Source organism: Eumetopias jubatus, unplaced genomic scaffold (genome assembly GCF_037043125.1).
Source record: "Eumetopias jubatus isolate StellerSeaLion01/CBP00866 unplaced genomic scaffold, mEumJub1_p1.0 scaffold_10, whole genome shotgun sequence".
Taxonomy (NCBI): Eukaryota; Metazoa; Chordata; class Mammalia; order Carnivora; family Otariidae; genus Eumetopias; species Eumetopias jubatus.
In genome coordinates, this window is record NW_028274816.1 from 117051470 (window position 1) to 117078135 (window position 26666).

At 54.1% G+C, this 26666-nt stretch overlaps 1 protein-coding gene across 2 annotated transcripts; it reads right to left on the reverse strand.

The window, feature by feature from the left end:
• Positions 1 to 751: 751 nt before the first annotated feature.
• Positions 752 to 26317, reverse strand: TBX4 (T-box transcription factor 4). Of its 2 annotated transcripts, none has more exons than XM_028109390.1 (8): positions 26117 to 26317; positions 25211 to 25305; positions 17294 to 17413; positions 15849 to 15996; positions 5655 to 5807; positions 4574 to 4662; positions 4195 to 4430; positions 752 to 1368 (listed from the first exon to the last, which is right to left on the reverse strand). In XM_028109390.1, the coding sequence occupies exons 1-8, from the start codon at positions 26315 to 26317 to the stop codon at positions 752 to 754; spliced, it is 1659 nt and encodes a 552-aa protein (XP_027965191.1). The 2 variants fall into 2 exon arrangements, with proteins under 2 accessions (XP_027965191.1, XP_027965190.1); XM_028109389.1 differs by having other exon boundaries at positions 752 to 1371.
• Positions 26318 to 26666: the final 349 nt, after the last annotated feature.

Here is a 26666-nt window from a genome sequence, read left to right on the forward strand (position 1 = left end):
ATGCTATTGGTTGCATTTTCCCTCCTCTTGAAGGAAAAAAAATTTTTTTAATACCCATCAGGGGGCACTTAGCACATGACCTTCTCTGAAAGTCATCCCTCAGACCTCAGGACTCCAGGGATCAATTTCCAGGCCACTGACTGAGCCGTGAGCTCTACTCTCAGAGCGCACTTTGTGGCTTAGCCGAGCGCATGTCTCAGATCGTCTCACGGAATCTCCAGGAGAGTGGGCCCCCTGCTCCCCAGACAAGATTTCCAGCTTCCCTTGCTAACAGAAGGCCAGGAACTCAAAGATGTGCACAGAGCCCTCCCACCCCAGCAATGCGAGTCTTCCCCCAACCTTCCCTGTGAGAGAGACCTCACCACCTGGCCCCTGAGTGAATCAAAGATTATATTATCAAAACCTCTGAGTAACTCACATGAACTCTCCACTGCCGTCCCATCCCTGCACCTGTCAAGAGATGTGAGCTAACAGTGGACCTACGTCCTGCAGCCCAAGTCACTTCTTAGATAATTGCGGTTCTTTCCCTTGTCGTGGCCTCAGCGGTACGTCCGAAGGCGGATGCTCTCCAAACGGGCGCGTGCACACACGCACACGCGCGCGCGCACGCTCACACACGCGCACACACGCACACATACACGCAGACACCCCACCCTTTGAAATACCTTCCTGTGTTTCTCGGTAGCGCAGGCCACCCACAGAGGTTAACACTGGATTAACATGGTCCTGGGGCTGTCGCCGGACATGGGAGTCATCCGTCAGTCCAGTTCTCCACAGTTCCCATTCCTGAATGATACTGTAAGGACGCTTCCCGGGACAGGGAGAAGCTCTGAGAGTAGAGAAACTCATTGGCAGCATTCAGGTGTGGCGAGGGGGGCTTCCTCTCGCACACGGCGGGGAGGCCGCGCTCCCTCGGGAAGGAGGCAGCGGGCCCCCGCTCCCGGACCTGAGCCTGTGAGAGCTGATTGTAGACGCTGAAGTGCGTGTTTCCCGGCGGCTGGGAGCTCTGAGCCGAGAGAGTGGGCAGCCGAGGCATCATAGTGGTGGCGGTGAAGTGGGCGGGGAAGGACTGGTAAGGCACAGTCTCCATTGTCTGAACACTGTAGCTTGTGTACGGGGCGACTGACGTCCACATGTTACAGCTCAGGGGGGGTGGGGGCAAGTCGTCCACCCCAGACACCCCGGCAATCTCGGGCCCCGAACCTGAGTACATACAGGCTTCTCTTGGGGTCACCTCACTGCAGTAGGAGGGGCTCAGCATCTGCTGGTCGTAGGGAGGGGGAGAACGGAAATAATGATCCTCTCCCACTGCAGGGGGAGCTTCCAGATAGGATCGCTTGCAAGGTAGGTCCAGATGGCGGGCACTGTCTGCTGGAAGACAAAGAAACCTTCAGGAAGAGCCATATTCCACCAGCCCAGGGCCTGGAACCCTCCTTTTGGATGCCAAGATGGCCTACCATTGTCAGGCAGGCCTTGCCCTTGCCCCGTGTGGCCGTGGCACTTCCAGAATCATTTTAATTAGGTACAGCTTTTATAAGGCGGCAGCAGCCAAGAAGTGGTCAGACCAGACTATGGACCCTGCTCAGAGGCCACAGGGGACACCACATCAGAGGACACCCAGTGATATGGTTAGCCAGGAGGCATATAGCTTTCATCCTTTGCCACCGTGACTCTTAGGGATGGGAAGAGGCCTTAATGTGCACTGGCATTCTTAGGCGAGGCCCACCCTGGCCAAGGAAAGTAGAGGCAATTGCCAGGCTGAAACAGGCCCAGAGGCCACATCTGTCTGAACTAGCCAGAAAATTAAAGCCACAATGTTTCTGCCTTCATCCTCAGCTCCCAGGGAGGCCTTAGCAAGCGAAAGCTACTCGCAGGCACGTTCCTGTTGCTTTTAGAAGAGGAAGTAAACCCTACATGTGTTCAAAGGAGTCCCAGCAGATTGTTATTATACAGAGTCCAACCGAACAGTGTTTACAAAATTAAGAAATGGAGCTGAGGGCGCCTGGGTGGCTCAGTTGGTTAAGCGACTGCCTTCGGCTCAGGTCATGATCCCGGAGTCCCGGGATCGAGTCCCACATCGGGCTCCCTGCTCAGCAGGGAGTCTGCTTCTCCCTCTGACCCTCTTCCCTCTCGTGCTCTCTCTCATTCTCTCTCTCTCAAATAAATAAAAAAAAAATCTTAAAATAAATAAATAAATAAATAACAATTATAAAAAAATAAATAAAGAAATGGAGCTGATAATAAGTAAAAGGTGACTTGGACTTTTAAGGCTCAGCTGATAACTCTCTTTGGGGAAAGATGACATCAGCTGCCCCAAACCACATATGTGTGTGTCTTTCGACATCCTCAACCATGACTGTCTGGAGTGGCACATCCTCCCCTGGGACCCAGGGATGACCCAGGCCTGAGAATTGGCAACAGCCCACTCAACAAATTGAAGGACACTCGTCCAATGGCTTCACTTGGCCTCCCTCCCCTTTCTCCAGGGATTCATTCTGGGAGCTGTGTGTGTGTGTGCACAGGGCAGGGTGGCCTGGGGAGTAAGTGGACTGAGTTTGAGGGCTTGCACTCACCTCTCCCCTCTGCCCCTCTGGAAGCCTCTTCCCTGAGGAGGAGGAACTTGCTTCTCCCTCTTACCCGGCTCTCTCGTCATCCCTCGTTCACCCCTCCTCTCTACCCCCCCTCCAAGTTCCTCCTTTCCCTCAAGAGCACGAAGCTCTTGGACTTGAAACGTGGCCCAGTCACTCTAGGTCAGGAGTGAGCAAACTTTTTCTGGAAAAGGCCGGATAGTAAATATTTTAGGCTCTGTGGGCTGTAATGGAATCTGTTGCAGCCATTTGACCCTGCTGGTGTCACATGAAAGTGGCTACGGACGGCAGGTAAACAAATGGGTATGTCTGTGTTCCAATACAATTTATTTATGGATATTAAAATTCATATAATTTCACATATCATGAAATAACCATCCTTTGATTTTTTTTCAACTCTTAAAAAAATGTCAAACCATTTTTTATGGCTCACAGGCCAGACAAAACCAGACAACAGTCCAGATTTGGATCAAGGGCCAGTTTGCCGACCCCTGTTCTAGGCCATTTGTTCTTTTTTTTTTTTTTTTAAATATTTCATTTATTTATTTAACAGCGAGAGAGAGCACAAGCAGGGGAAGTGGCAGGCAGAGGGAGAAGCAGGCTTCCCGCTGAGCAGGGAGCCCGATGCGGGGCTCGAGCCCAGGACCCTGGGATCATGACCTGAGCCGAAGGCAGCCGCTTAACTGACTGAGCCACCCAGGTGCCCCTAGACCATTCATTCTAATAGGACTGGAGCAGAGGGTACCCAGAGCCCTACCAGCAGCTCCCTAGGAGCTAGGTGGAGAGAACATTCTGGATTCTAAGGAAAAGTCTCCCAACTCATTCCCAAGAGAATTTCAGGGGCCCTGAGAGTTCTTCTGGTATAAACGATAATCATCTGTATTATAGATGGAGAATGTGACACCAGACCCGGTACCAGAGTAGATGTTCAAGGCTCCTCTTCAAAGAAAACGAAAACAGTTCTTTTGCCTGGCTTCCTGGCCCCCAATCTACATCCACATAGCAGATTTCCATTCATAACAATGGAATCTCTTTGCAGATCCTGGTATGATGAGGTGGCGAGCCTGTTCTCATGACTCTGGGTCACCCCTGTTTTAGGATTGAGGGTGCTTTGATAAATGACAGCCCTAATCCCCATACCTCTGGACCCTGAGGCTTCAGCCTCTTCCCAGGCTTAGAGACAGAGTCCACCTGATTCTGTGTGATGTGCCCACCCTGCAGAGGCTCTGAGCAGTGGCTATAAAGAACACCTGGCCCAGGCAGGGGTACCGACCGGGGTTCTGGGGACACCAAGGCCATAAGCTGTCCATGAGGATTCTGAAGGCTGCATTAAAATCAAGAATCAACATCCCTGCACTAAGCCGGGCCATGGCCTCTAACCCTCTAACCCTCCAGGCTTGTTCTCCCAGACCACACGATAACCAGGTGTGTGTGTGTGTGTGTGTGTGTGTGTGTGTGTGTGTGTGTGGTGTGTACGTGCACACATATGCGCACAGGTGTGTGCCCACACAGGCGTGCATGTTCGCACATATGATGGAGAGTGTTTGTAGGAAGGGCTTTACCCCTTGTCTGACCCTCTAGGGCTTCTGGACTAGGAGAGAGCTACCTCGTCTTTTCAGGCAGTGATAGAAGAGGCTTGAGTCCCTCTGGGCCGGGAAGGTGTTGAGGGGAAGGTCCTGTGGCTCAGCTGCAGCAAACTGCATGTGAGCCCCATTCTCATACTGGTAGTGCTGGAGCGCCTGGTGGGCACCATGCAGGGGGCTGACATCAGGCTTGGCTGAGAGCTGAGTGGAGACGAGCCTCTGCCTCACGATGCTTTTGGAGATCACAGGATATTCTTTGCTGGAGAGATGGGGAGGACAGGGACAGGGAGACAGGAAGAGAGTAAAGATACTTGGAGGGCTACCGGGTCTGTGGGCCTGAACCCAGTCTGTGCCCCACACCCCCTACCACCACCACCCCCCCACCGGGCCAGGCAGCCCCACCTCTGCAACCGGGCTACACGCAGGTCACTGTCGTCACTGCCCCGGAATCCCTTGGCAAAAGGGTTGTTCTCAATCTTCAGCTGTGTGATCTGTCAGGAGAGGACACACAGAGTCGCTGGGGTAGAGGACTGGGCTGGCTGCTGGCCCTCCTCCCCTGTCCCAGACCGTTCAGAGCTCCCAGCAGAGTCCCGGGAAGGTGCACGCCCCAGCCCTCAGCCAGCCGGCCGGCAGCCTCGCCACATCCTCCCGGCGCTCACCATTCACGGCTGGCTCCTTGCTGGCTTCTGACCATTCTACTCACTGCAGACCTTCTGATTCCGTCTCCTGTTCTCCTCCCCCACTGGGCTACCTGCATGCTCAACAGCTTCCCATCTGTGTCACCCCGTCCAGGGCATCTGCCACATCAGCTTCTGAGGGACCGTACTAAATGCAAATCTGTCACTCTGAACGCCTGAATGCCTGAAATCTGCCACAGCCTATGGCCCCTCCTCAGTCCCCCCCCAGCCCACCTGGCCAGTCCCTCGCACAATGTGACAAGCCCCCTGAGAAGGGTCGCCCGGGCAGAGGCAGAGAGACAGGGGCGAGTGGCCTGTGCAGGGATCCGGAGGCGGTTAGGGGTGGTCAGGCGGGGGAGGGGGTGTGCTGGGGAGGGAGGTGGACCCCTCTGACCACCGGCTGACCACAGGCTCAGTCTCCGGCCTCCCACACAGCTGACTATGCCCTGAGGCTCCCTTCCCCAATTCTTTCCCTTTTCCTGGCAGGCCCAGAGTCTGACCTTTGAATCCCACCAGGGCGAAGAAGGTTATAGAACAAAATGGCCCAACACTCAAGCCACAAGACAAGTTCCACACTCTTGGTTCTTATAGTTGCCAGCTTCGTCCAATCCCCATAATGACGTTGCCCTGGAGATTTAGGAGTCTGGTCTCTCTTCCTGCTCAGCATTTGCTTTCTCGCTGCTCTGAGGGACAGCCCAGGTGTCCCCGGCGCCTCCACCTCAGTGCAGGGCGGCTTCCCTTCCTGCCTCCCTACTGGCACAGAAATGCCACGCAGGGTCAGTGGTGGGGCTGGGGGGTGGCTGTACCTTGTGATTCTGGTAGGAGGTCACAGAGATGAAGGAAGTCTCTGGGAACACATGGGTGCAGAAGGCTGTGTTTTTGGAGCCGAAAGCGTTGTTCTCATCAGCCTTCACGATGTGCAGCCGTGGCTGGTACTTGTGCATGGAGTTGAGGATGATCTGGAAGAGAAGGGTCTCTTTCTGAGCTCCAGGTCCTCACCCTCTTGTCGCTGGTCTCAGTCAGCTGGCCTTGGGCTGGCTTTCATTCTCCTTAAAGGCCCAGGTTCCAGGGCCTGAGTCCTGGCACAGGCCAGAAAGGTGCTATACATAACTTATCTCCCTCAGGTTTCCTGCTCCAGCTGCCCGCCCCTTCACCCTGCTCCTCCCACTCCTCACCCCTCCACCCCCCCCCCACCCCGCTGCCCTGCGACCTGCCTTTCCTAGAGATGCCTGTCAGAGTATGCAGCATGGGGGAGGAGCTGAGGAAAGTGTCCCACTCCAACTTTTTTCATCTGTTTCAATGCTTGCAGAGGCCTGCTGAAGGGGTTCCCAGATGCATCCTGCCCTCAGACCTGCTCAAGGCAGCTCACAGCCCGGAGGGAAGCTCCATCATGGGCTAGAGTTCCAGGTGCCAAGGTAGGAGATGGCAAAGTTCCAGAAATAATGCCAGAGAAGGCCAGAAGCCCCCCGCACCTATGGGCCCTCGAGGCCGCCTGGGGCTGGGGAGGCGGGTCGCCCCACCCGGCCAGGAGAGCCCAGGAGGCTTGGCCCCGGAGCCCTGGGAGTAACACACAGTAGTTCCTGCTCCAAACCTGCTTCATTCGGCCGTGCCCCCAAACCTGCTTCATTCGGCCGTGCCCCACGGTAGCGGCTGCATCATGTGCCATTAAAATGTATTTTTTATCGTTGACATTTGCCAGACGCCCTCCCCATTGGAGGCAGGACCAGGAATTTGGGGCATTTTATCAGCACCGCTGCTTTTGTTAACCCTTTGGCTCCTGTCCTGGCTGGGCAAGTCTGTGGTCCTCTGGCCCCATTATTCTCTGAGCTCCTTTCTCTCCTTCCTTTCCTTCTAGGGGTGCCCCTTCCTGGGCTAGCCCTTCTGGCTCCAACCCTTCCCGGTTCCCAGGGATAGGCACAGGGCAAGACTAAACCCCTGAGGGACCAGAGTGCCACAAGAAGGGCCAGAACCAGGCTCTTCCACGGCTTGCCCAGGCAGAAGCGTTAGTCTGGGAAGGTGCCACATTTGGCACACCCTGGGGACAGAGACAGCCCAGAGGGCAGGCACAGCTGAGGATTAGGTGGGTCAGGAGCTGGGCTGTGGCCTCCGGCCTTCCCTGGGCTCCTTGGCTTGGCTGGGTCACGCCATCTAGCAGGGCTAGCTTTTCTGCCTTCTGCACTGGCTGCGCCCCCTTCCACCCCCAGTGACAAACCTCTGGATCCTCTCGGGGCAGGTACAGAGCACCCCAAACCCGCAGCCAGGTCCTGCAGCTGGGGACCTACTGCCCAACTGGAGCCTGCCAGATAGACAAACTCAGAGTGGACACAAGTCTTGCCCTGGGAGGCCTCCATGGAAATCTGTTTCCAGGAGCCTGGGGAATGGGTCTTGGGAAACACCTCCCAGTCCCTTTAGGTTACTCTGTCACCCCACACTGTCCCCCAGCTGCAGGAGTCCACAAAGGACCCAAGTCCCCAGAAGACCCAGAAACTACATCCCTGGGAGGGGGTCTAGATGCCTCCAGAAGTCTCCGGAGTCCCACCTCTGGGCCTTTTCCCATGCGGTTCCCTCTGCTTGATCTTCCTTTCCCCTTCTCTCTCACCTTCTAGGGTTATGATCTCAAGGCCCAACCCTTCTGGGAAGCCTTCCCAGATCACTGGGTCCTGTTGTGAACCCCCGATTCTGAAACTTCCTCCCCATGCACTGTCTACTGGGCTGTCGTGTTGCTTCCTAGTGGTTTCCTGTTTCTGCTTGTCCTTTCAATTAAACTGTAAACTCCTCAAGAGAGAAAGAGAAAGAGCCATTTCTTTTACTCCTTTTGTACCTCTGGGCTCCTTTACCCCCAGACAGGAACTAGTAAGTGCAAGGCAGGATTACAGGAGTGCGAAGACCTGGGCCATGACCCCAAACTCTCCATCCCTTCCTCTCCTATCTTCCTTTGCTCGCTAGAAACAAGGTAGCCTCTAAAGCATTTTTCAGGTCAAACCTCAAGGTTAAACCTGTGCACAGACAAGTTCTCCGTGAGCGTGGGCTTGCTGCAGCTCCCCAGCGGCGGGACTAGCCCTGGCCATGCGGGCTCTTGTAGGGTGGGGTGCACACAGACGATGGACTGACAGACCTCAGCAGATGCAGACACCTGCACAGAGAGGCTGGGCTGTCCCTTAAGGACACCGTCAGCCAGGTGACAGCAGCTGCCCTGCTCTTCTGCTACCTGGGGAGGCCTAGGCTGTATCAGTCCGGCCAGAGCCCTGGGTATCATCAACTCCCTGCTCCTTACTCACCTCCAGGTCCAGTCAGTGACCAAGTCCTGTGACTCCATCCACAAGATAAAAGCCTCTCTGTTCCCACTGCCCAGCCCCGATGCTGCCCGCCCCCCCAATCTCTCTCTGGGTTTGGGACCACCTCCTCCCTGTCTCCATCTCCATTTTCACCTGCTACATCAGATCATGTCACTCCCTTGCTTAGAACCTTCCAGTTCATCCAGGAAGACTGTCCACTTGCTAGTATTTCCTCCTCTTGCCCCCCAAGTTCTCCTCCCCCATCCCTGCCAGCATTTAGAGCTCAATAAATGTCTTATATTCATAAAGCCACCTTTGATGGTTTCCTCTTGCCCCTTGAGATAAAAGCCGAACTCCTTAGCCTATCAGGCAAGGTCCTCCATTGACTGAAGTGGAGAGATTGCCAAACACACCTTCTAGGGGAGGGACCCAGACTGGCTGGCTGGCAGGGAAAACTGGGAAGAAAGTGCTAGACCTGCAGGGGCAGGAAGGAGCCACTAGGGGAGTGCAATCCCAGACACAGAGAAGTCAGGAAGGGTCTAGAAGCTTCTGTGGATCTCTGCTCAGCAGCAGCCAGTCTTGCGCAAGCTCTTTCCATCCAGTCATTGGGGTGCCTATCTGTAAAGGGAGGCCTTCGACTAAGAAGTGGTCCCAAACACCCCTCCTAACTCGGACAGTCTGGAACCTGGACAGGTGTCTGGAAGAAAGTCCTGCTCTTTGAACCAACGCAAATTTAAACTGACGCCTCAGCCCCAACAGCCCAGCAGAATGTGAGACCAACTCCGTGACTCATACCTGGCTTTACTCGGAAGTTCCTCAGGCGCCACATTAATTTCTTTTGCCAGAGTCTCACATTTATATGTGTGGCAGAGGACGTTGGGCCAAAGAGACCAGCCACATCGACAAACCCCACTACATGACTGGTCCCATCATTGTTCTACAGAAATGGGATTCATTATATTCTGGCGACAGTTCAGAAGGCTGTTCTATTTTAACAAACTGTGATAGCGCCAAACATCCATCTCCTTGAGAGATCACCCTAGCATGCTTGGTCAATGAGGTTGAGATTTATCTGCATTAGAATCACAGAACGTTAGCACACGGAGAGGCAGACCTTAGAAATCATTCTAGTCCAACCTCCTAATTTACAGATGAGGAACAGGAGGCTTGTAGTGGGGACGTGACTTGCCCAATAACACATAGCTGGTTGGAGACAGAATCCTGAGAAGATCCCAGATGGCCTTTGAGAGAGCACACACTGCTCTCAACAACACGCTCAGAAATTAATGATCAAGTGTCAACCCAACACTGTAAGAGACAAGGATTCACCAGGCCCTAATGTCCATCACAGAACATAGAGTATCTGGATGCTAGCCACACAAATGTGGCTAATGTCCATTGTGTCATAGATTAAAACCAGATTTTCCCCTGTGTCATAATTTTACTTTCTAAGACTACCTTCTCCATCATCCTTCTTACCCTCTCCAGTCCTGCAAAGAGCTAAGGATGGGGACGGGATTCGTCTACAGCTTACAAAGAAAGAGGAGAAAACTGAGACCCAGAAAGGTAAGCGATTGGCTGAAAGACTATCCAAACTAAGACTGAGTCTGGCGGCCCATTAGCCAACTCGCGAGGCCTTGGCCAGATGTGCCTTAGGCCTCACTCCCAGGGCGGCAGCCCAGCCCAGGGGCCCAGAAAGCCTTCTGCTTTCTCTCAGAGACACTGCGGTGTTTACAGAGCATAGCCGATGTGCCAGGCCCTGTGCTGAGGAGCTAAGTACTCTTTACAATGGCCCTATAAAGTAGGCATTATTATTGGGCACATTAGGCACAGATGAGGGGGACTGTGGCTTGGGGAGGTGAAGGCATTTGCCCAACCTCAGACAGCCAGTGGGAGGCGGAGCTAGCCTGAGCTCATACTTGTACCTGGCTGGGGAGCACCAGACCTGATCAGGAGTACCTGGCTGGCGAGCATCAGGCCTGACCGGGAGTTGTACAGGGCAGGTGTATCTCCCAATGCACCCAGCAAGGGCTCGGCATTTTGTGCAGGGTGCAGCAATGTGGGAGAAAAGGAGGAAAAGAGGGAGATCAATAGCCCTGGGTCCCCACTGACACGTTGACAGCGTAAGCTTTGGAGGGACATCAGCCCCTGGTGGAGGACATGCCTTCTCTGGCTAAATCCCATTCCCATCAGCAGGTTCTCTCATTCCCTTACTGCTTACCAGCACCCACTGTGCCAGACCCAGTGCCAGGCACAAGGATACAATGGTGATTTAAAACCTCGTGGTTTCCTATCTAGTGGGGGAAGTCACAACAGTAATCCAAAAATCAGGCAAAAGGAAGTAGTGAGAAGATGTACTGGACCAAAGACTACATTTACCTTTTTATTTATTCATTTATTTATTCTTAAAGCTTATCTATTTTTATCTTTTTCATTTTTTTAAGACTTTTATTTTTTTTTGTCAGAGAGAGCGAGCACAAGCAGGGGGAGGGGTAGAAAGAGTAGCAGACTCCCCACTGAGCAAGAAGCCTGATGTGGGACTCGATCCCAGGACCCTGGGATCATGACCTGAGCTGAAGGCAGACGCTTAACCGACTGAGCCACCCAGGCGCCGCAAGACTACATTTATAATAGTGATGACCAAGATGAAATACCTAGCTGAAAATGTGTAGGTCCTGATGAAGGAAACTTGAGGACACTTTTGAAAGACAAAAAGCAGGCATCAACAAAGAGAGAGGCATTCCTATCCTTCCCTCCTGAAGTCAATTTATAATTTCAAGCGATTGTCATAAAAATACAAATAAGTTTCTTTTTCAATACTATACACTGATTCTAAAGTTCATATGAAAAAACAGATAAGACAAGCCAAGAAAACTCTGCAAAAGAAGAGCAAGGGGGGACCAGCCCTGCCAGACACTAAAGCCCATCATGAAGTCTCAACAGCAAAGGAACTGGCACATGAACAGACACAAATTCATATGGGGATTTGGTGTACAGAAATGAGGCATCCGAAGCCAGGGGGGGAAAGAGAACCAGTCAATTATTGGTGTGAGGACAACTGGATAGCTCTTTAGAAAAAAAAAAAAAAGTTGGATTCACACCTCCTATTGAATGCCAGAATAAATTCCAGAAAGACTAATGGTTTAAATGTAAAAATAAATCCATAAAATATTACAAGAAAACACATGAAATTTTCCTCCTTTTTTTTTTTTTTAAGATTTTACTTATTTATTTGACAGAGAGACAGCGAGAGAGGGAACACAAGCAGGGGGAGTGGGAGAGGGAGAAACAGCCTTCCCGCTGAGCAAGGAGCCCGATGCGGGACTCGATCCCAGGGCCCTCGGATCATGACCTGAGCCACCCAGGCACCCCAAGAAATTTTCCTTCTAAGTCAGGAGTGGGTAAGGGCTTTCAGTTACTCAAAACCCAGAATCCATAAGGAAAAGAGCAATATATTCAGTCAAAAACTTCTGTGTGAGAATACTACTACAGGCAAAGTCACAAGGCAAATGGCAAACTGGGAAAACATACAAGCAGTTCCTATCACATATACGGGCCAGATCTTCCTCATTTATACAAGTTTCTAGAATGGATAAGTGCTCGAAAATCTGCGAGAAAAATGAGCAAAGGGTAAGGACAACAGTTCACAGAAGAGGAAAAAAGATGTTTAACTGCACTCAGAATAAAGGAAATACAAACTGAAACTACAACCAGTATCTATAGTTCACCCGTCTGACTGGGAAAAGCCCAGAACGTCTCTCCCACCCGCTGGGGAAGCTACAGTGGTGGCAGGAGTAGCCATCAATACAACTCCGATGGAGGGCGAAACCACAAATTACAAATCCGAACACCCTTTGAGCAAGCAACTCGCCACAAAGAGATACTTGACACAGGTGTAAAATGATATAGGTACAAGTTTAATTGAAAGAGCAAAAATAGGCATCTTCATTTCTGTGATAAGGACTGCCCACATGATCTATGGAACAATCGCGCAATGAAAGGAATCAAAGGAAGCTCTAGATGAAGGGCGTGATCTCCATGTTATACTGTTGACAAAGCAAGGCGCAAAAAGCGTTTACAGTGTGCTACCTTTTGCATATAAAAGAAAGGATTTGAGATTCTGTATTCTGCTTGTATATGCAAAAAGAAATGCCAAAAACAAATTAGTAACAGTGGTTAGCTGTGGCCGGGATCAGAAGAAACTGGGTAGACGGGGAACCAGAGGAGAAAAATGGTTCATTACAGACATTTTTTAGTCATTGATTTATTTTTAAATCGTGGGACTGTATATTTCCTATTCAAAAACAAATTTGATTTATAAGTATAAAATTCTAGGGGTGCCTGGGAGGCCAGTTGGTTAAGCATCCGACTCTTGGTTTCGGCTTGGGTTGTGATCTTGGGGTCATGGGTGGAGCCCATCATGGAGTCTGCTGAGGATTCTCTCTCCCCCCCTCCACCCCTCCCCCCTAAAATAAATAAATGAATCTTTAAATAGATAAAACCCTAAGTGCGGTAAGTACTAGGACAGAAAGGTGCGTGGCAATGTGGGAGCATGTAATGGGGACCCTGAAGTGCCTCCCTGAGGAAGGAGCGTTTGAGCTTGGATCCCAAGGCTCACTAGGTAGTCAGAGGAAGAGGTGGCACACCGAGGGGACAATGCAAGTGCCATTCGGTGACCAAAGAGCTGCAGCCTACACCCCCAGCCTGGAGCCAACCCAGCCTCTGGAACAGTTAGACTTACTATGTCAGAAATCATAAGCTGGTCTTCCAGCTCAGCAATCTGCGAGTCCTGGGATATAATAGGTCTCTTCTCACACACACACAAACACACAGACCCCACCCCACTGCAGCCCTGGGCTCCCTGCCTCCAGATCAGGAGAAAAGTAAGACCCAGCTGTCTCCATGTCCTGCTGCGGGAGGCAGGCCCTACCTCGGTGAGGCCCTCCTCAATTTCCCGAAGCGGTTTCTCTTACCATTTCATGGTTACCTGGCCTAGGACCCTGGGGGGGTGGGCGGTGGGAGGGGGTACAAGTAGGAGGCAAGGGCCGCCTGCCCATCTCTAGGCAGCTGAACAGAAGTGGAGCTGAATTGGGGCCCTAGGGCAGCAGGTCAGTCCTGCCCAGCCCCTGTGATCCTTTCTGCCCATCCTCTGGCCTTGGGCTTACGCCCAGAAACCAGTGATCATACCCTGAACCTACCCCAGGAAGGAACAGACGGCCCTCCCGGACCACGGCAAACACCCACCAGGAGTTTTCTAGGCAGAACCCGGTCCTGGAACATGTGGGCCATGTGGTCCAAGGGGTCCCTGTTCCCTGTATATAGGACCGGCTGCCTAGCCCAAGCCCTCACTGGGACCCTGGACCCTTGTCCTGGGGGAGGGCTGCAAATGAAAGGCAACAGCTAAAATCCCTGAGACACTAGGAGACCCAAGGAAAAAGTCCAAAGCTCATTTAGCTGAGAAAGTTCCTCGAGGTCCAGGAGATTTTAGGGAAAACTGAAACACTGGAGGTGAGCAATGCAGAAGGAAGGGCTTGTTTGGGGGCAGACTCATAGTCCGACATGGCTCTTTCCCAGGCTCCTGCACCGAGAAGCCGGGCAGGGTGATGAAGGACTCAGCACTCCCGCCGGTGCAGGCCAATGAGCAGAAAGCCCTGGTCCACATGGCTTATCTAGGAATCCATCCTCCACAGCCCTTGCCTGCATGGTCAGAAGCTGCTCCCTCTCCAGGGATGCTCCAAATAGTTGCAGATCCGACAGCTCAAGCCCTGGGCACAGAAAGACGGGTGGAGAAGCTGAAAGAATGCTGGCCTGGGGACAGGTGTGGGTCCAAGACGGCTCCTTTACTCCCAGCCCCTGGGACAGTCACCTCTTCTCCAGGTCCTGCTGCTGCACACGGGGTGCTGTAACCAATAAGCTGCTCGTGCTGGGCAGATGCGGGGGGTGGGGTGGGGGGAGGAAGATGCTCTGCATCCCAACCCTCTGCAGAGGAAGCTGAGTTAGTATGGGGAGTATCCCTATGGCCAAGGAGAGGTGAGCTCCAGGCAGGCGTGGTGAGTATAGCTAGGGCTAATCCCAGCATCACGAGCCCCTCAGGCAGCCCCACCGGCTCAGACTCAAGACCATATGCGGGATTAAGGCAAACCCCTTATGGACTCCAGGAGAGGCACCGGAGAGGCAAGCCAGGCTGGCTCACGCAAAGATCCAGCTCTTGCCAAGCTCTGCCCTGTGCACAGTGGTAGGCAGAGACGTGCCTGCCAGCTAGTCCCAAACTCCCACCACAGAGGCCCTCGTTAACCTCTCCAGGTTGGTGCCATGACCTGGGCAAGCAGAGGAGGCCAGGTAGGAGCCAACGGGGAGCAAAGTCTTGGCCAGGATAGTGCCCAGTAAGACCCAGGAGGCCCTTCTGTCCCTTGGTTAAAAGGCCCCGTGCTCTGGGAGGTGGGGGCTTGGCCTACCCTTCCCATTAGATCGGTGGTTGCCTCCACCCCCAGGAGAAGTTGGGTCTGCCCCTTTCTGCCACACACCCCCAGCACCTGCCTGCCTCGCATGGGAAAACCTGGGCTCCTTGCAAAACGGAAAAATCAGGAGTTCATTACACTCATTAAGCTTTCTCCTAGTTGCTTGTTTATAGATTACCAACTCAGAAGAGAACGGAACAGACTCAGAAAATTAGAACTAAGGGCTGCTTGTCTTATATACCAATCAATCAGAAATGACCCATTGCTGGCATTTTCCATGAGGAACTATGATTCACAGGATTCTGATGTGCATGCAACTCCTCAGGAATAGAACTTAGGTATAAAAGAGGCACATCCCTGCACCCCCTCCTCACCCCTGCGTCCCCTACCACCAGCCGCACCCTGAGGATTACATGCGCAGCCTGGGCAACCGCATCTGGCAGCCTCTACGGCCCCTGTGCTCCACCCCACCCCACCCTGTACTTCCAGAGTAACGACGGGTAGCAGAGAGGGGCCAGGCCTGTGCCCTGGCGGATAATACCAGGTCCCCAGACTTCAGTTTGCCACACACTTGAGCTAAAAATTTCCACATAAAATGCTTTTTGTGGGCCTGCCAGAGCCAGATGGGGAAAGAATGAGCCTCAGCAGCCTGGATGGGGCGTCAGCGGCAGCATCCCTGGGGCTCCAGAGTCTCTCTTGTAAGAGCCAGGCCCCAGGCAAGGCCAGGAAGGAGCGGCCACCGGGGCCAGGGTGAGGCCTTCCCTTCCAGAGGGCAGGGGGTGCCAGGCCCGGCAGAAGGCACATGCCAAAGAGAGGCTTCAGAACTCATCAGTGACTCTTTCCCAAGAAAGTGAACGTGTGTTCGGCTCCAGCGAGGCCAAATTTGGGGAAACCAAAGTGGAGAGATTTGACCCATCATCATTGTCCTTGTGGATAGTTGCCATGTATTTAAAGCCTCCCACGTGCACAGTGCTTCCTGCATATTCTCTCAGGTAATTCTTACAACCACGAAATGTTTTTAGGTAGGGAAACCAAGGCTCAAAAAGGCCAAGAAACTTGCCCAAAGTTACCCAGGCAGCAAGTATGAGGGGAAGGATGTACTGCTGTGGGACTCAGACCCGGGGCTCCTTCCCCAGTCTGGCCCCGGCACGTGCCAAAGCCCGGAGCTGGATCCCAAGAGTGGATTCTCCACAACTCCATCCCTACCCAGCCCACCCCCAGCAGAGCACCAGGGCTGGCTCTCAAGGCCAGGCAGTTTCTTTCTTACATGGCCGAAGGGGTCCAGGTGGTTGTTTGTGAGCTTCAGCTTCTGGAAGGAGACCAGCTGCCGCATCCAGTGGGCCCCAGTGGCAGGAGAATCGGGGTGGACATACAGCCTTCCTGGCATGGCCGGCTCAGCCTTCCCTGCCACCATCCTGCCAACAGAGCAGACAGAACCACAGCGGTTGATTACTCTGGGGTCTGGAAAAGCCCAGATTCCCTGTCCCCTCTGAGAGCAAATCCCCATAAATCTGAGAGGGGGGAAAAAAAAAATCAATGCTCATCCTATACTCTCAATGTCGGGCATTGTGAGTGGGCGTGAGGGTCAGAGGAGAGTGTGCTGAGGAGGGGCAGCGATTCTGAATCTCTTTTATTTGCAGTAGAAAGAGAAAGGGGAGTTACAGACAGATGTGATTATTTCCTTCAAAGAATGGAGCTAATCACAAGTATATTGTGTGGAGATTTAGGCACTTCTGTGTACCCGTTATAGTTTCAATTTTAAAATGTTATAAATTATATCATTTGGAGGGAGCTTCTCAGAGGACCCAGACAACTTTCAAATTACTTGTCCCCAATATAGTGCTTGCCCCCAAAGAAATTACTTGGTAAATGTACCCTCAGCCAGAGCCTGCTTTGAATGATAATCCAACCCGAAGAGAGAAGAAATAGAAACATGGCCCTTGACAGGACCTGGCCACTGAATCCTGCCTCCTCAGCCCGGTCTCTGCTGACCCTACTACCAACCCACTGTGGAGCCCACATTCCAGCCGGCTGCTCATTCATTCAATCCCTCTCTCTCCTTGAGCACTGTCCTGGGCTCTGGGGACAGACAGGGTACAGAAGAGGTGGCCTTAGGAAAAGCAGCCCAGTGTTTATTTGCCTGGCCCCTGTTTTGCCCTACAACCCACTTGTTTCCCCCAACCCCTTGCCAAGGCGTCCTGTCATCCAACCACCAGGCGGCTGCCCTTCACTGTGGATCGACAGCTTAAAGGAAGGGCTCACAGCCAGACAAGGAGCAAGTGGAAAAGCAGCAGAAGATGCCACAGACCAGGTACCTGGGTGCTAACCATCCAATATCAAAGTCCCCCAAGAAAACAGCTCCCACCCTCCTCCCCAGTGCGGCCCGACCAGAGCCTGTATTCATCCAGTGTTGCTGTCCATCTGTCACCCCACAGCATAGTCACCAATCCTGTCTGTCCACAGCTGTAGGGAGAGAACAGACTCTTGAAAGCCACCAAACACTCAAACACAGCAGCTCATTTCCAGCCCCAGCCCCGTCTGCAGCAGGTGGGCAGACATTTGCCGACCCTGCAGCCCCTGCAGGCTCAGTTCCCAATGCTGCACGTCTGGGCAATCACTGGAACTAACTGGTGAGTCCCTGGACCAAACACCAGGTGGTGGGGTGGCTGTGGTGAGAGAAGAACAGGGGATGTGAGGGCCCCAGGTTCTTACCATTTGTTGTCACAGAATTTGTAGCGGTGGTCATCCGCAGGGACGATGTCAATCAGCAGGATATATTTGGTCTTGGGGTTCATGCCTGTGACTTTTACCTTGTAGCTGGGGAACATCCTCCTGGGGGGAGCCAAGGTGTGAGGCAGAGGCATACACAGAGCACCGGAAGAGATGGCACACAGGGGTGAGGGGACAGAAGGCCTTAGACACTGGCCCCTGATCAGACCTGTGTGAGCTGGGTAAGGCCCTTCCCTCTCCGGCCTCAGCCTTCCCCTACACAAGGGAAGGGCCACACCAGTTGCTCTGAGCCCCGGGGGCTGTGTCTAGGAAGAGGGCTTACCTGGCTTCCCCAGTGCAATTCCCTCTTCCCCACGATCCCCTAATATTTAGGCCTACTGGCTGTGAGCAGCTAAAGCATAGAAACCCTCAGGGTCATGAGAGAGGATTTCAACAGCAACCTGGCTGCTTGATTTCCCTCCTGCCCTTTGCCAGTCCATATGCAACTAAAGTTCTGGGCTGCCATTAACAGGGGCCAGAGCAAAAGACCTCGAAGTCCCTGTCAGCTGCTTCTGTAATCAATGGAGTGTCTCCTCCGGGCCTTGCCTCTGTGGAAGCCCTCAGGCCTCAAACCAACTCACAGGAAAACAGGAGAGCGCTGCTAGGTCTTTGGATTCCTTTGGGGTGTTCAGCAGAAGTGTTTAACTGTGTGAAGACCTTGCCTGGGCCTGTGCACACTCACCAGGGACCAGGGGAAGCCAGCTCAGGAGCCTCATGGAGAAAAGATTCTAGGACCACTGTGCCTGGGCCCCACCACTGACAAGTTGTGAGGCGTTGGGCAGCTTGCTTGGATCTCTCTGTGCCTTGGTTTCCTTATCTCTAAAACGGGCATATTACCACCTATCTCACAGGTTGGTGTGTGGATTCACTGGATTCACTGCATCCATTTGTGACTCTTGCCGCTGGCCCTCACAGCACTCCTTCCTCCACAAACCAGTGGGTGACCGACCTCTGTGAAAATGGACTCACCAAAAAACAGGAAGTTTTCCAGTTTCCACAGCCCATGCTAAGACCATCCAGGACCCCGAGGCTCAGTGAATATTCTAGAGAAGGACTTCCCCAGACCCCCCAGCACACACACATGAACAACAGCATGTACACACACCTGCAGGGGCACAGCTCTGCCCCCTGGTCACCAGGTCCCTGACACTGGACCTCCACAGAGGGGCAGACAGACCTTCCTCACAATCCTCTCAGACACCCCCACCCTCTCCTAGCTGATCTCCCACAAAGGTGTTTCCCCCAAGAGAGAGGCAGGATCCAAACCTAACTGAAGACACTAGGGCATCAGGAACCAAATCCCCTGAGTTGGGGACAGTGCCCAAACTGTCCCCTCAAGGAAAGCCATCAAGTGGTCCTCTGCCTCCTCATTAAGCGGAGAGAACCTCAAGGGAAGCTGTCCTAGACACCTCAAACAGATGATTGCAGCCCCCCATTTTGTCAACAGGGGTTCCAGCTTACCTGGACAGGACAGGGCTTCCAGAAGGGTTCAAGGCCTCCACAAGCCGGCAGACCCTACAGCAAGCCCCGGCCAGGACCCTGAGGTGGCAGGTTCAGTTCTACCCCTGGCCCAGCCCCAGTCCGCTCGCCCTCTCTCTTGCGGGAGGAAGGGCCCGTGAGAGCACTGCAGTGGGCCAGGGACGTGGGAGGTGTGTGGCCTGTGTATGCACGAGTGCGTGTACTTGAGTACACAATGGAGTGCGCATGTGTGCACGTGTGCCTGCCTGGAGGGAGGAGGGAAGTTCTAGCTGCAAGTCTAGGGACTTATAAACCGTGTGGAAGAATTTGTCTCAGATGTCAATTGAAAGCATTTTCAAATGTCCACCCCACCCCCTCTCCAGGAATGGGGGAAGTGAGAGGGCTCAGGAACCCGGTCCTGCCTGCTTACCAGCCCCTGCCCGGCCTGGGGGCACAGCTGGAGCCTGCACCACCCTCTTTCCAGGCCCAGCCTCTTCCCTGATAGGCCTAAAGCTGAAGCGGGGAGGGCAGCAGCTGCCTCACCTCCCCTCCTCCCTGGGGGAAGGCCAAGAATCCTGTCCCCTCCAAACCACCATTTTGTAACCGCTACAGAAACTGCCACAAGATGGGGCAGTCCTGGCTGTGCTTGCGCTGACCTGGCACCAGTGCCCCGTTCTTAGCCTGTTTGTCCTATAATCACTCCAGGTAGCAATGGCAGAGGGCAGATATGGCCACCCCCCAGGACAGTATCTACAAAGGCGGCCAGGAGAAAATGGCTCCCTGCCACTGGAGTAGTCTCCCTAACCTGGGCTGAGAGGAGGGTCAAGGACCCTGCCCTTCCCCTTCTTCTACTCCCTACTACGCTTTGTCTCAGCAGCTCAGGAGGCCAGGCTGACATGGGCTAGATGCTTTCTAGAAGGCCCATAAGCAGCCTGTGCTCAGCTCCCCAAGGCATGGAACTGGGGTCCTGTGATTTGGCTTCTCCTAGAAGCTGGCCACAGACTGGACTCCTGATGGAAAACACCCTCAGGAAGGTTTTGCCAGGAATTGGCACAGGGAAGGAAGGTATCCCCCAGCCTCTGCCTCCCCTGCCTACCAAGTCCCCTCTTCCCAGGGCTGCAGCCCTGAGGGGCAGGGACCAGGGATGCGACAGCTGGCCTGAGCCGGGAGCTCAAGAGTCCACTGCTCCAGGCCGAACTACTCAGGCTCAGGGAGCGCCACTGTTTTCGCTGGAATAGGTATCTCCCTATCTGTCAGGGGTCCAGTTTGGTGACTGCTTCTGAGAACTCGAGCGTTGGGGACCCTATCATTTCCCCACCTGCGGGGCTCCAGTAGAATGCAGGGCACACCCGGGTGGGGAAAAGGCTGCGTGTGCGGGAGAAGCACACGGTCCATGCAGCCTGTAAGCCTCCCCTCCCCGCTGAAGGCATCTGCCCTTGGTTCCAGAGGGGGCTAAAGCTGGAGCCCAGAGGCCCAGCAAGGGAGCGTTCCCGGGTGAGCGGGACTCCTGCCACGGCAGGCTGGGTCTGGGAACTGTCACCTCCTCTGGGCTCCCCTACACTGTGAAGGCCCTCTCTCCTGAAACCGATGGCAGGAGGGGGTGCGATGTAAATTGTTTCTGTGACTCAGGATGTAAATGTACCTGGAAACCACCACTGTGGGGGAAATGAACAGCTCATCGGGTCGGGGAGGGAGGGCCAGGAAGAGAGGTTAGGGCTCTGAGCCGCCTGGCTCCCACTCTGCCCCGCCACGGGCGCCGGCCAGGAATCCCGGGCTCGCCTGTCCCGGACACCCCGTGGCCCCCCCACCCCCAGTCCCGCGCCGTCGAGCCCTCTCCCCCACTCTCTCCCTGCGCCCCGCGGGCCTTCGGTCTGCGTCCCTGGCGCCCCCTCGGGGCTCCGGGCCCCGCAGGCAGAGGGGCGCTCTGGGCGCCCGCGGAAACGGCTCCGCCGGGGAATAAACAAGCCGCCCGCCCCGCCGCCCGGGAGGAGATGAAAGCCGGGGGTTTCTCCTCTGATCATGAAACAGGCTCTGAAAGGGTGCGGGCTGGAGCCTTTATCTACTTCATACTCGGAAATGGTTTTAGAATGAACTGCTAAGATAAGCTTCCTTGGACGTTTCTCGGCGTGGGAGGCTTGCGGGGCGCGGGGCAAGGGATTCGGGGCATTGTGATCTTGGCAACAGCCCCTCTAATGCTCGCTCGCTGCTGAGGGGGGACGTGCAAGTTCAGCTGGGCTCAGACAGCTGCGGGGGGCTCCTGGCTCCCCGGCCTAAGCCCTAGCCAAATTCCTGACCTTGACCTACGTGAGCCCCTCACCAATCCAGAAGGGGGGTGCAGGGAGTAAGCCGGACCTAGGAGACCAGCCAGATTCTCTCCACCTAGCCAGGACACCAAACCCCAAACCCGAAGGCACCCGACTTTCTCTGGGGCCCCGGAAACCCCAGGAGCATCTAGATGTGCCTTCCCTTAAACGTAGGCACAAAACCAAATCCAAGGGGTGCGAAGTCCGGAGAGGGGCTTGGGGGGGGGCGGGGAGTGGTGGTGGGGGTGGCACACAAGAGGTTCTCTTCTGTTTCTTTATCTGGGTGGTGCCATGATTGGGGGTACTCCTTTTGTGAAAGTCTATAGAGCTGTACAATTAAGATTTGTTCATTTTTCTGCAGGAATGTTCCACTTCAATAAAACGGACATTGAAAATTATACCCGTGTATATATCATATGTGTGTGTCCACACACACACACACACACACACACACACACACACACACAGTTTTCTAATTCACTCATAGCATTTTTAAGAAATATTTTCCCTGAGGTGGGGGGCAGGAGTGAGGGTGTGTGGAATGAATGCTGTTTTGGAAGATCAGTTGCTTCTCTGATTCTTTTTTAAAGACACTTCCTTCTGATAGACTTTTGCTTTCAGAAAATACTTTAGAAAGAGATCAAAGGACTCTCTCTCCAACCCACTTTCCCAGTGTCTTCAACCCTTACTTGTCTTATCACCCACGCCACTGGGTTCTGACGCTCTGTATACAGAGCGAGGGCAATTGGCTTTGAAGCCCCGGATTAAGCTGGGCCAAATCCTTGCCTCAGAATAACAAACAATACAGGTTCAACAGGAGTTCTCATCGGTAGTTCATTTTTCAAACGCAAATTCACTGTCACTAACACAAGCAACATTGAACTCAACAGGCTATGAAGGCTGATAGTGGAGATTTATCTGGTGGCAAAACCATGACCTAGGAGGAGAGCAGTCAAACGGTTAGGAAATTTTCATTTTGGGGAGGTTTATATTTAAATTTTTGTGGAGCTCACTTTTATCTATGTTTGGGAGAAAATGCAGTTTCTCACATGTTTCAAGCTTGGCAGGGATGTGAAGGAGGTAGAGACAGGAGGGGTCTGCTCAATGCCGTGAATGGCTTAAAACTCGTGAGTGCAGGAGACTGAGAGGGACAGAAACTGGCTGGGAGGGTTCTGGCCCCATTTTACACCTGACATCAGGGGTTACTGAGCATTCAGAAATCGATGTCTCCTGATGTGATTGGCATTTTATTCCCCAGATGGAATGGTTTACGAGAATCCAAAGCCACTGTCCAGTGAAGGAGATTATTCTCTCCTTGGCCTTAAGACCTTCAGGGCTTCAGGCAAGAGGCTTGTGACCAAAAACTCAAACTAGCTTGAGAACATTCTGGGTTCCCCTTTTCCAGGGCCTGCCTCTCCCTCAACCAGACAGCAACGACCATGCCCCTAACCAGCCAGGGTCCCTAGGGTAGAGCAACAACCCCACATCGAATGGCTTTGTAAATAAGCCATAAGGGGAATTTCTCAAAGTTGGGGTTTTGTTCTGGGGGTGGAGTATCATCAGCTTGGCTTGTGTAGACTTGCTTCTGTCTATAAGAACCAAGTGCCTTCCCTTTTCTGGGGTCAGGTTTATGTTCCCCTGGTTCTCCTCCAGCTCAAGCAGTCTAGGAATCTGTGACTCAAGGTTCAGGAGAAGGGTCCAGGCCATCTGCTAAGAAATGCAGGTGTCCCAGGAAGGGTGCTGGTAGAGACACAAAGAAAAGTGGGAGTCCACAGGATGTTGAAGAGCAACCGAGCCCAGGCAAAGCAAGCTACCTCCTGAGGCTGCCCAGGAGAGGGAGGCAGTGAAGGGGGGGTGGTCACGGGGATCAGAACCCTGAATTTGGTCTCTGAGGTCAGGGAGCAGCTATGCAGGAGGAAAGAGGGTCTGTGAGAACAGTGGGGAGGGGCGATGAGGCTAGTGACTTTCTTTAGGACTAGACCTGTTGCACAAATAACTTTCCGCCAGAGTGTGATGAAACCATAATTGGCCAACTTCATCACAGCCATTTAAAAATTATTATCATCATTCCCTGAGGCCCATCTCTAAGCCTTCACTAGGAATCGGGCACAAACATCTGCCCGATGTTGGTCACCTGTAGAAGTGTGTGTGTGTCTGTGTGTGTGTGTGTCTGTGTGTGTGTGTCTGTGTCTGTGTCTGTGTCCGTGTTGGGGGCAGGGAAGGAGGAGGACCCATGCAGATGCAGGAAACCCCACTGAGGAGAATCACAAATGTCTTTTGTTTTAAATGCCAGAGGCCAGGCTTGCCCCAAGAACATGCTGATCATTTATTTTCAAAAGACAAGGTTATTTCTGCTGCCTAAAAAGGGAATTCTGGATCTTTCTCTTTCTTCTTTCCTTCCCTCCACCCCGGCAGTCACCAGAAATAAATTCCCCTTCTTCACACCTATAATCCACTCAACAATTTACCATTCGTAGCTCACAGGACCCCTGGTTTGAGTCTCACAGCGACGGGGAAAGGAAGGATGGCAGGTAAGTCTACAGTCACCAGCTCTGTTTTAGCCAACACCACTGAGCCACAGGAAGCTTAGAGACGTGCCCAGGTGCCCTCAGCTAGGAAGAGGCAAGGCTTGTGACACCTGGCTCCCCACTGTCCTCAAGGACTCTTCTAAGTGGCACCCTCTACCAGGTTCCCTTCATGCATCCTCCTTCCCCATCTCCCAAATGCAGCAAATTCAGGCCCTGATATCCCCCCCCCCCCCCCCCCCCCCCCCCCCCCGCTTCTTCTCCTGATAGAGGCTCCAGGTGGCCTTGCCACCTACCAGGGCGGGGTGGCCAAGTGGCCAGACTTTACTCCCAACAAAACAGAGGAAACCTTGCAAGTCCTGCCAGGGAAAGGACACAAGGGACCACAGGACTACTCCACTACACACTGCAAACTACCAGTTTTTTATTTCTTTTGAACAGCCCACCGTTCGGCAGAGTTCTTTAAAAAAAAAGTAGAAGAAAAATGCTGAGCAGATGCCAGACATTTCTCTAATTACGATTAATTTTAGCTAGCATTTATGGCACGCTTACATGTGCCAGAGCTGTGCTAAGTGCTGTGCATACAACTGTATGTATGGTTTTGCAGAGGGGGACGAGGAGAGGGCAGAGACCCTGCAGCACCTAGCCTGAGGGTTGCACAGAGGCAGGCAGCTGAGGTCTGACTCCCCATCCCTGACCCTTAAGGCTTCACCACCTTATTCCTTGGAAAACCCAATCATGGGCCCGCGGCCAGACAATGGCACATTTTCACACCTTCCCTGTTCCCCTCAGGGACCAAAATCAAATGTGAGTAAGTGGAGAAGGGGTAGTTTCTACACCTGAACTTTCCAGCTTCACTGTCTGCAGCAAACCCCGTTCACTGATAACCGCTGGCCTAGCCCTTCCTGCCCTGCCCGCCCAAGACGCCCAACCCCATTGACTCTCTCTCCTCTCTCTTCTCTCTCTCTCTCTCTCTCTCTCTCCTCTTGCCCCGGCTGCATCTTCCTCCTCTCACGCTTTCCTCCAGGCTCTCTCCCACAGACACCAGTGCATTTTAAAGATGTTTCCACTTTATAAATCATTATTCTGGCAGCCACCCGAGAGCTGCTCCCTAAACAACACACACAGGGCCCTTTCCCTTGGCTGAGGGGGGATGCTGTCAATAGAGGAGCAGCACCCCTGGGTTGAGAGATCTGGGTGCACGCTGCCCCGGAAAAGTTATGGAAATAGGAAAACACAGGTCCCCTCCCTCCATCTGTTGAGGGCCATCTCCGGGTCCCCAATCAATGCAATCCTGAGAAACCAGGCAGGTCCCCAAAAGGAGGAGGACAAAGCAAGATAGTGCTGGAACTGGGACCTCCGACGCCGTGATCCTTATTTGCATTTTATTTGCATAGTGCTGCCCCTCCCATCCTTCCGCCTGCTGGGCTCCTAGAGGAGGATTCCGCCGGTGAAGTTCTGCGCCCAGTCGCAAACCCTGGTAGGACGCGGGGCTAAGGCCAGAGCGTCCAAGGGGATCCCCATCGTTCCCACCAGCCATCTTCCATCCCCCAAGTAAACGTCCCAGCGCTGACCTGCCCGCCTTGGTGATGATCATCTCGGTGCCTGCCTCGTGGAACTTCTTCCAGAGCTCCTTCTCATGCAGGCCCACCTTGATGTTCTCGATGGTCTAGGGATGAGAGGGAAGGGGACTTTTGTCGGCCTGGGCCACGGCTCCACGCGGAGCCCTCAGGACGGAGAACACAGACCCAAGGAACTATGCAGAGTGCTGCCAGCCCCGGGACCTCATGTCTGAAGGTTTCGTTTCATAAAATTACACTGTACCACTGGTAAATTTTTCAAAATGTAATCAGGAGCTGAAACCCACTCCTTCGGAGTTGCACCTATTGTGGTACGCAGAGGACACATCCTGACCGCGACAGCGTAGATGACACACTACACAAACATAAATACTCCACGTGGCGGGAGGTAGCCACAGGCTTTCGGACAGACACACAGACACAGAAGGGACACGCGCACCCGCAGACGCTACGCAGACCTATGCCGGTCGAGGGCGTGCACAGACGGATTCCTTTCATTGCGATCATCAGGTTATCACTGTGACACTCTGAGCGACGTCCCCGCGGCCGCTCCCCGCTCACACCCGGCTGAGATCCGTTCTTCCCTCCCGGTGCCAGGCTTTCGCCCCCCCACCCCCACCCTCTCGGCGTCGTCGGAGCTGGACACTTAGCCCGGGCTCGCCCCGCTGCCACAAGGGTGCCCTCCCCCGCCTGTCCCAGAGCATCCCCGAGGGCGCGAAGCCGAAGAGGGACGCAAGGCAGAGAACGCGAGCCCTGCCCCGCGGAGCAGAACACGCAGTCCGGGACGCAGCCAGGTCCCCCGGGAGCGAGTCCTGTCGTCTTTGGGGCAGACTGGCAGACGCAGGCGGCCCTGCAATCAGAACGACGCCCGACCTCTGCCCGACGGCCAGCGGGCCCTACCTGCTCCGCGGCGGCGGCGGCAGCGGCGGCGGCGTCGGCGCCGGGGCCCGGGGGGCTGCCGAGCGCGGCTCCGCTGAGGCCCGGCGCAGCCAGCGCGGGCTCGGGGGCGTTGGCGGCGTTGGAAGCGCTGGCCTCGCCGAGCGCCGAGCCCGGGGCCCGGAAGGCCTCCTCGCTCTCCGACAGGCCCTTATCCTGCAGCATCTCCTGCGGGCACAGCACACACCGAGTCACATGCCCGGGTCCACACTCGCCAGAGGCCCGGCGGCCCGCTCCCACCCGGCCGGGGGACTTCGGGCCCGGGAGGGAAAGGCGCACGTGGACACCGCCCCCTTCGGAGCTGCGGGAGGGAGAAAATGCGGAGGGTAGGACCGTGGCCTCCTCCCTCTGGGTTCTGGACCTGGGAGGGTCCGTGTGCGGTTCAAGGTCTGCCTGCTCCTGGGTGTGGGGCTGTGTGATGAGCAGGTCTGGAGGAAGGACCGCCCTCTCGGCATTGCCCCAGCTGCACCCCCAGTCCCTCCCTCCTGCTCGGCTCCAGTGGAGCCTGAGGCCT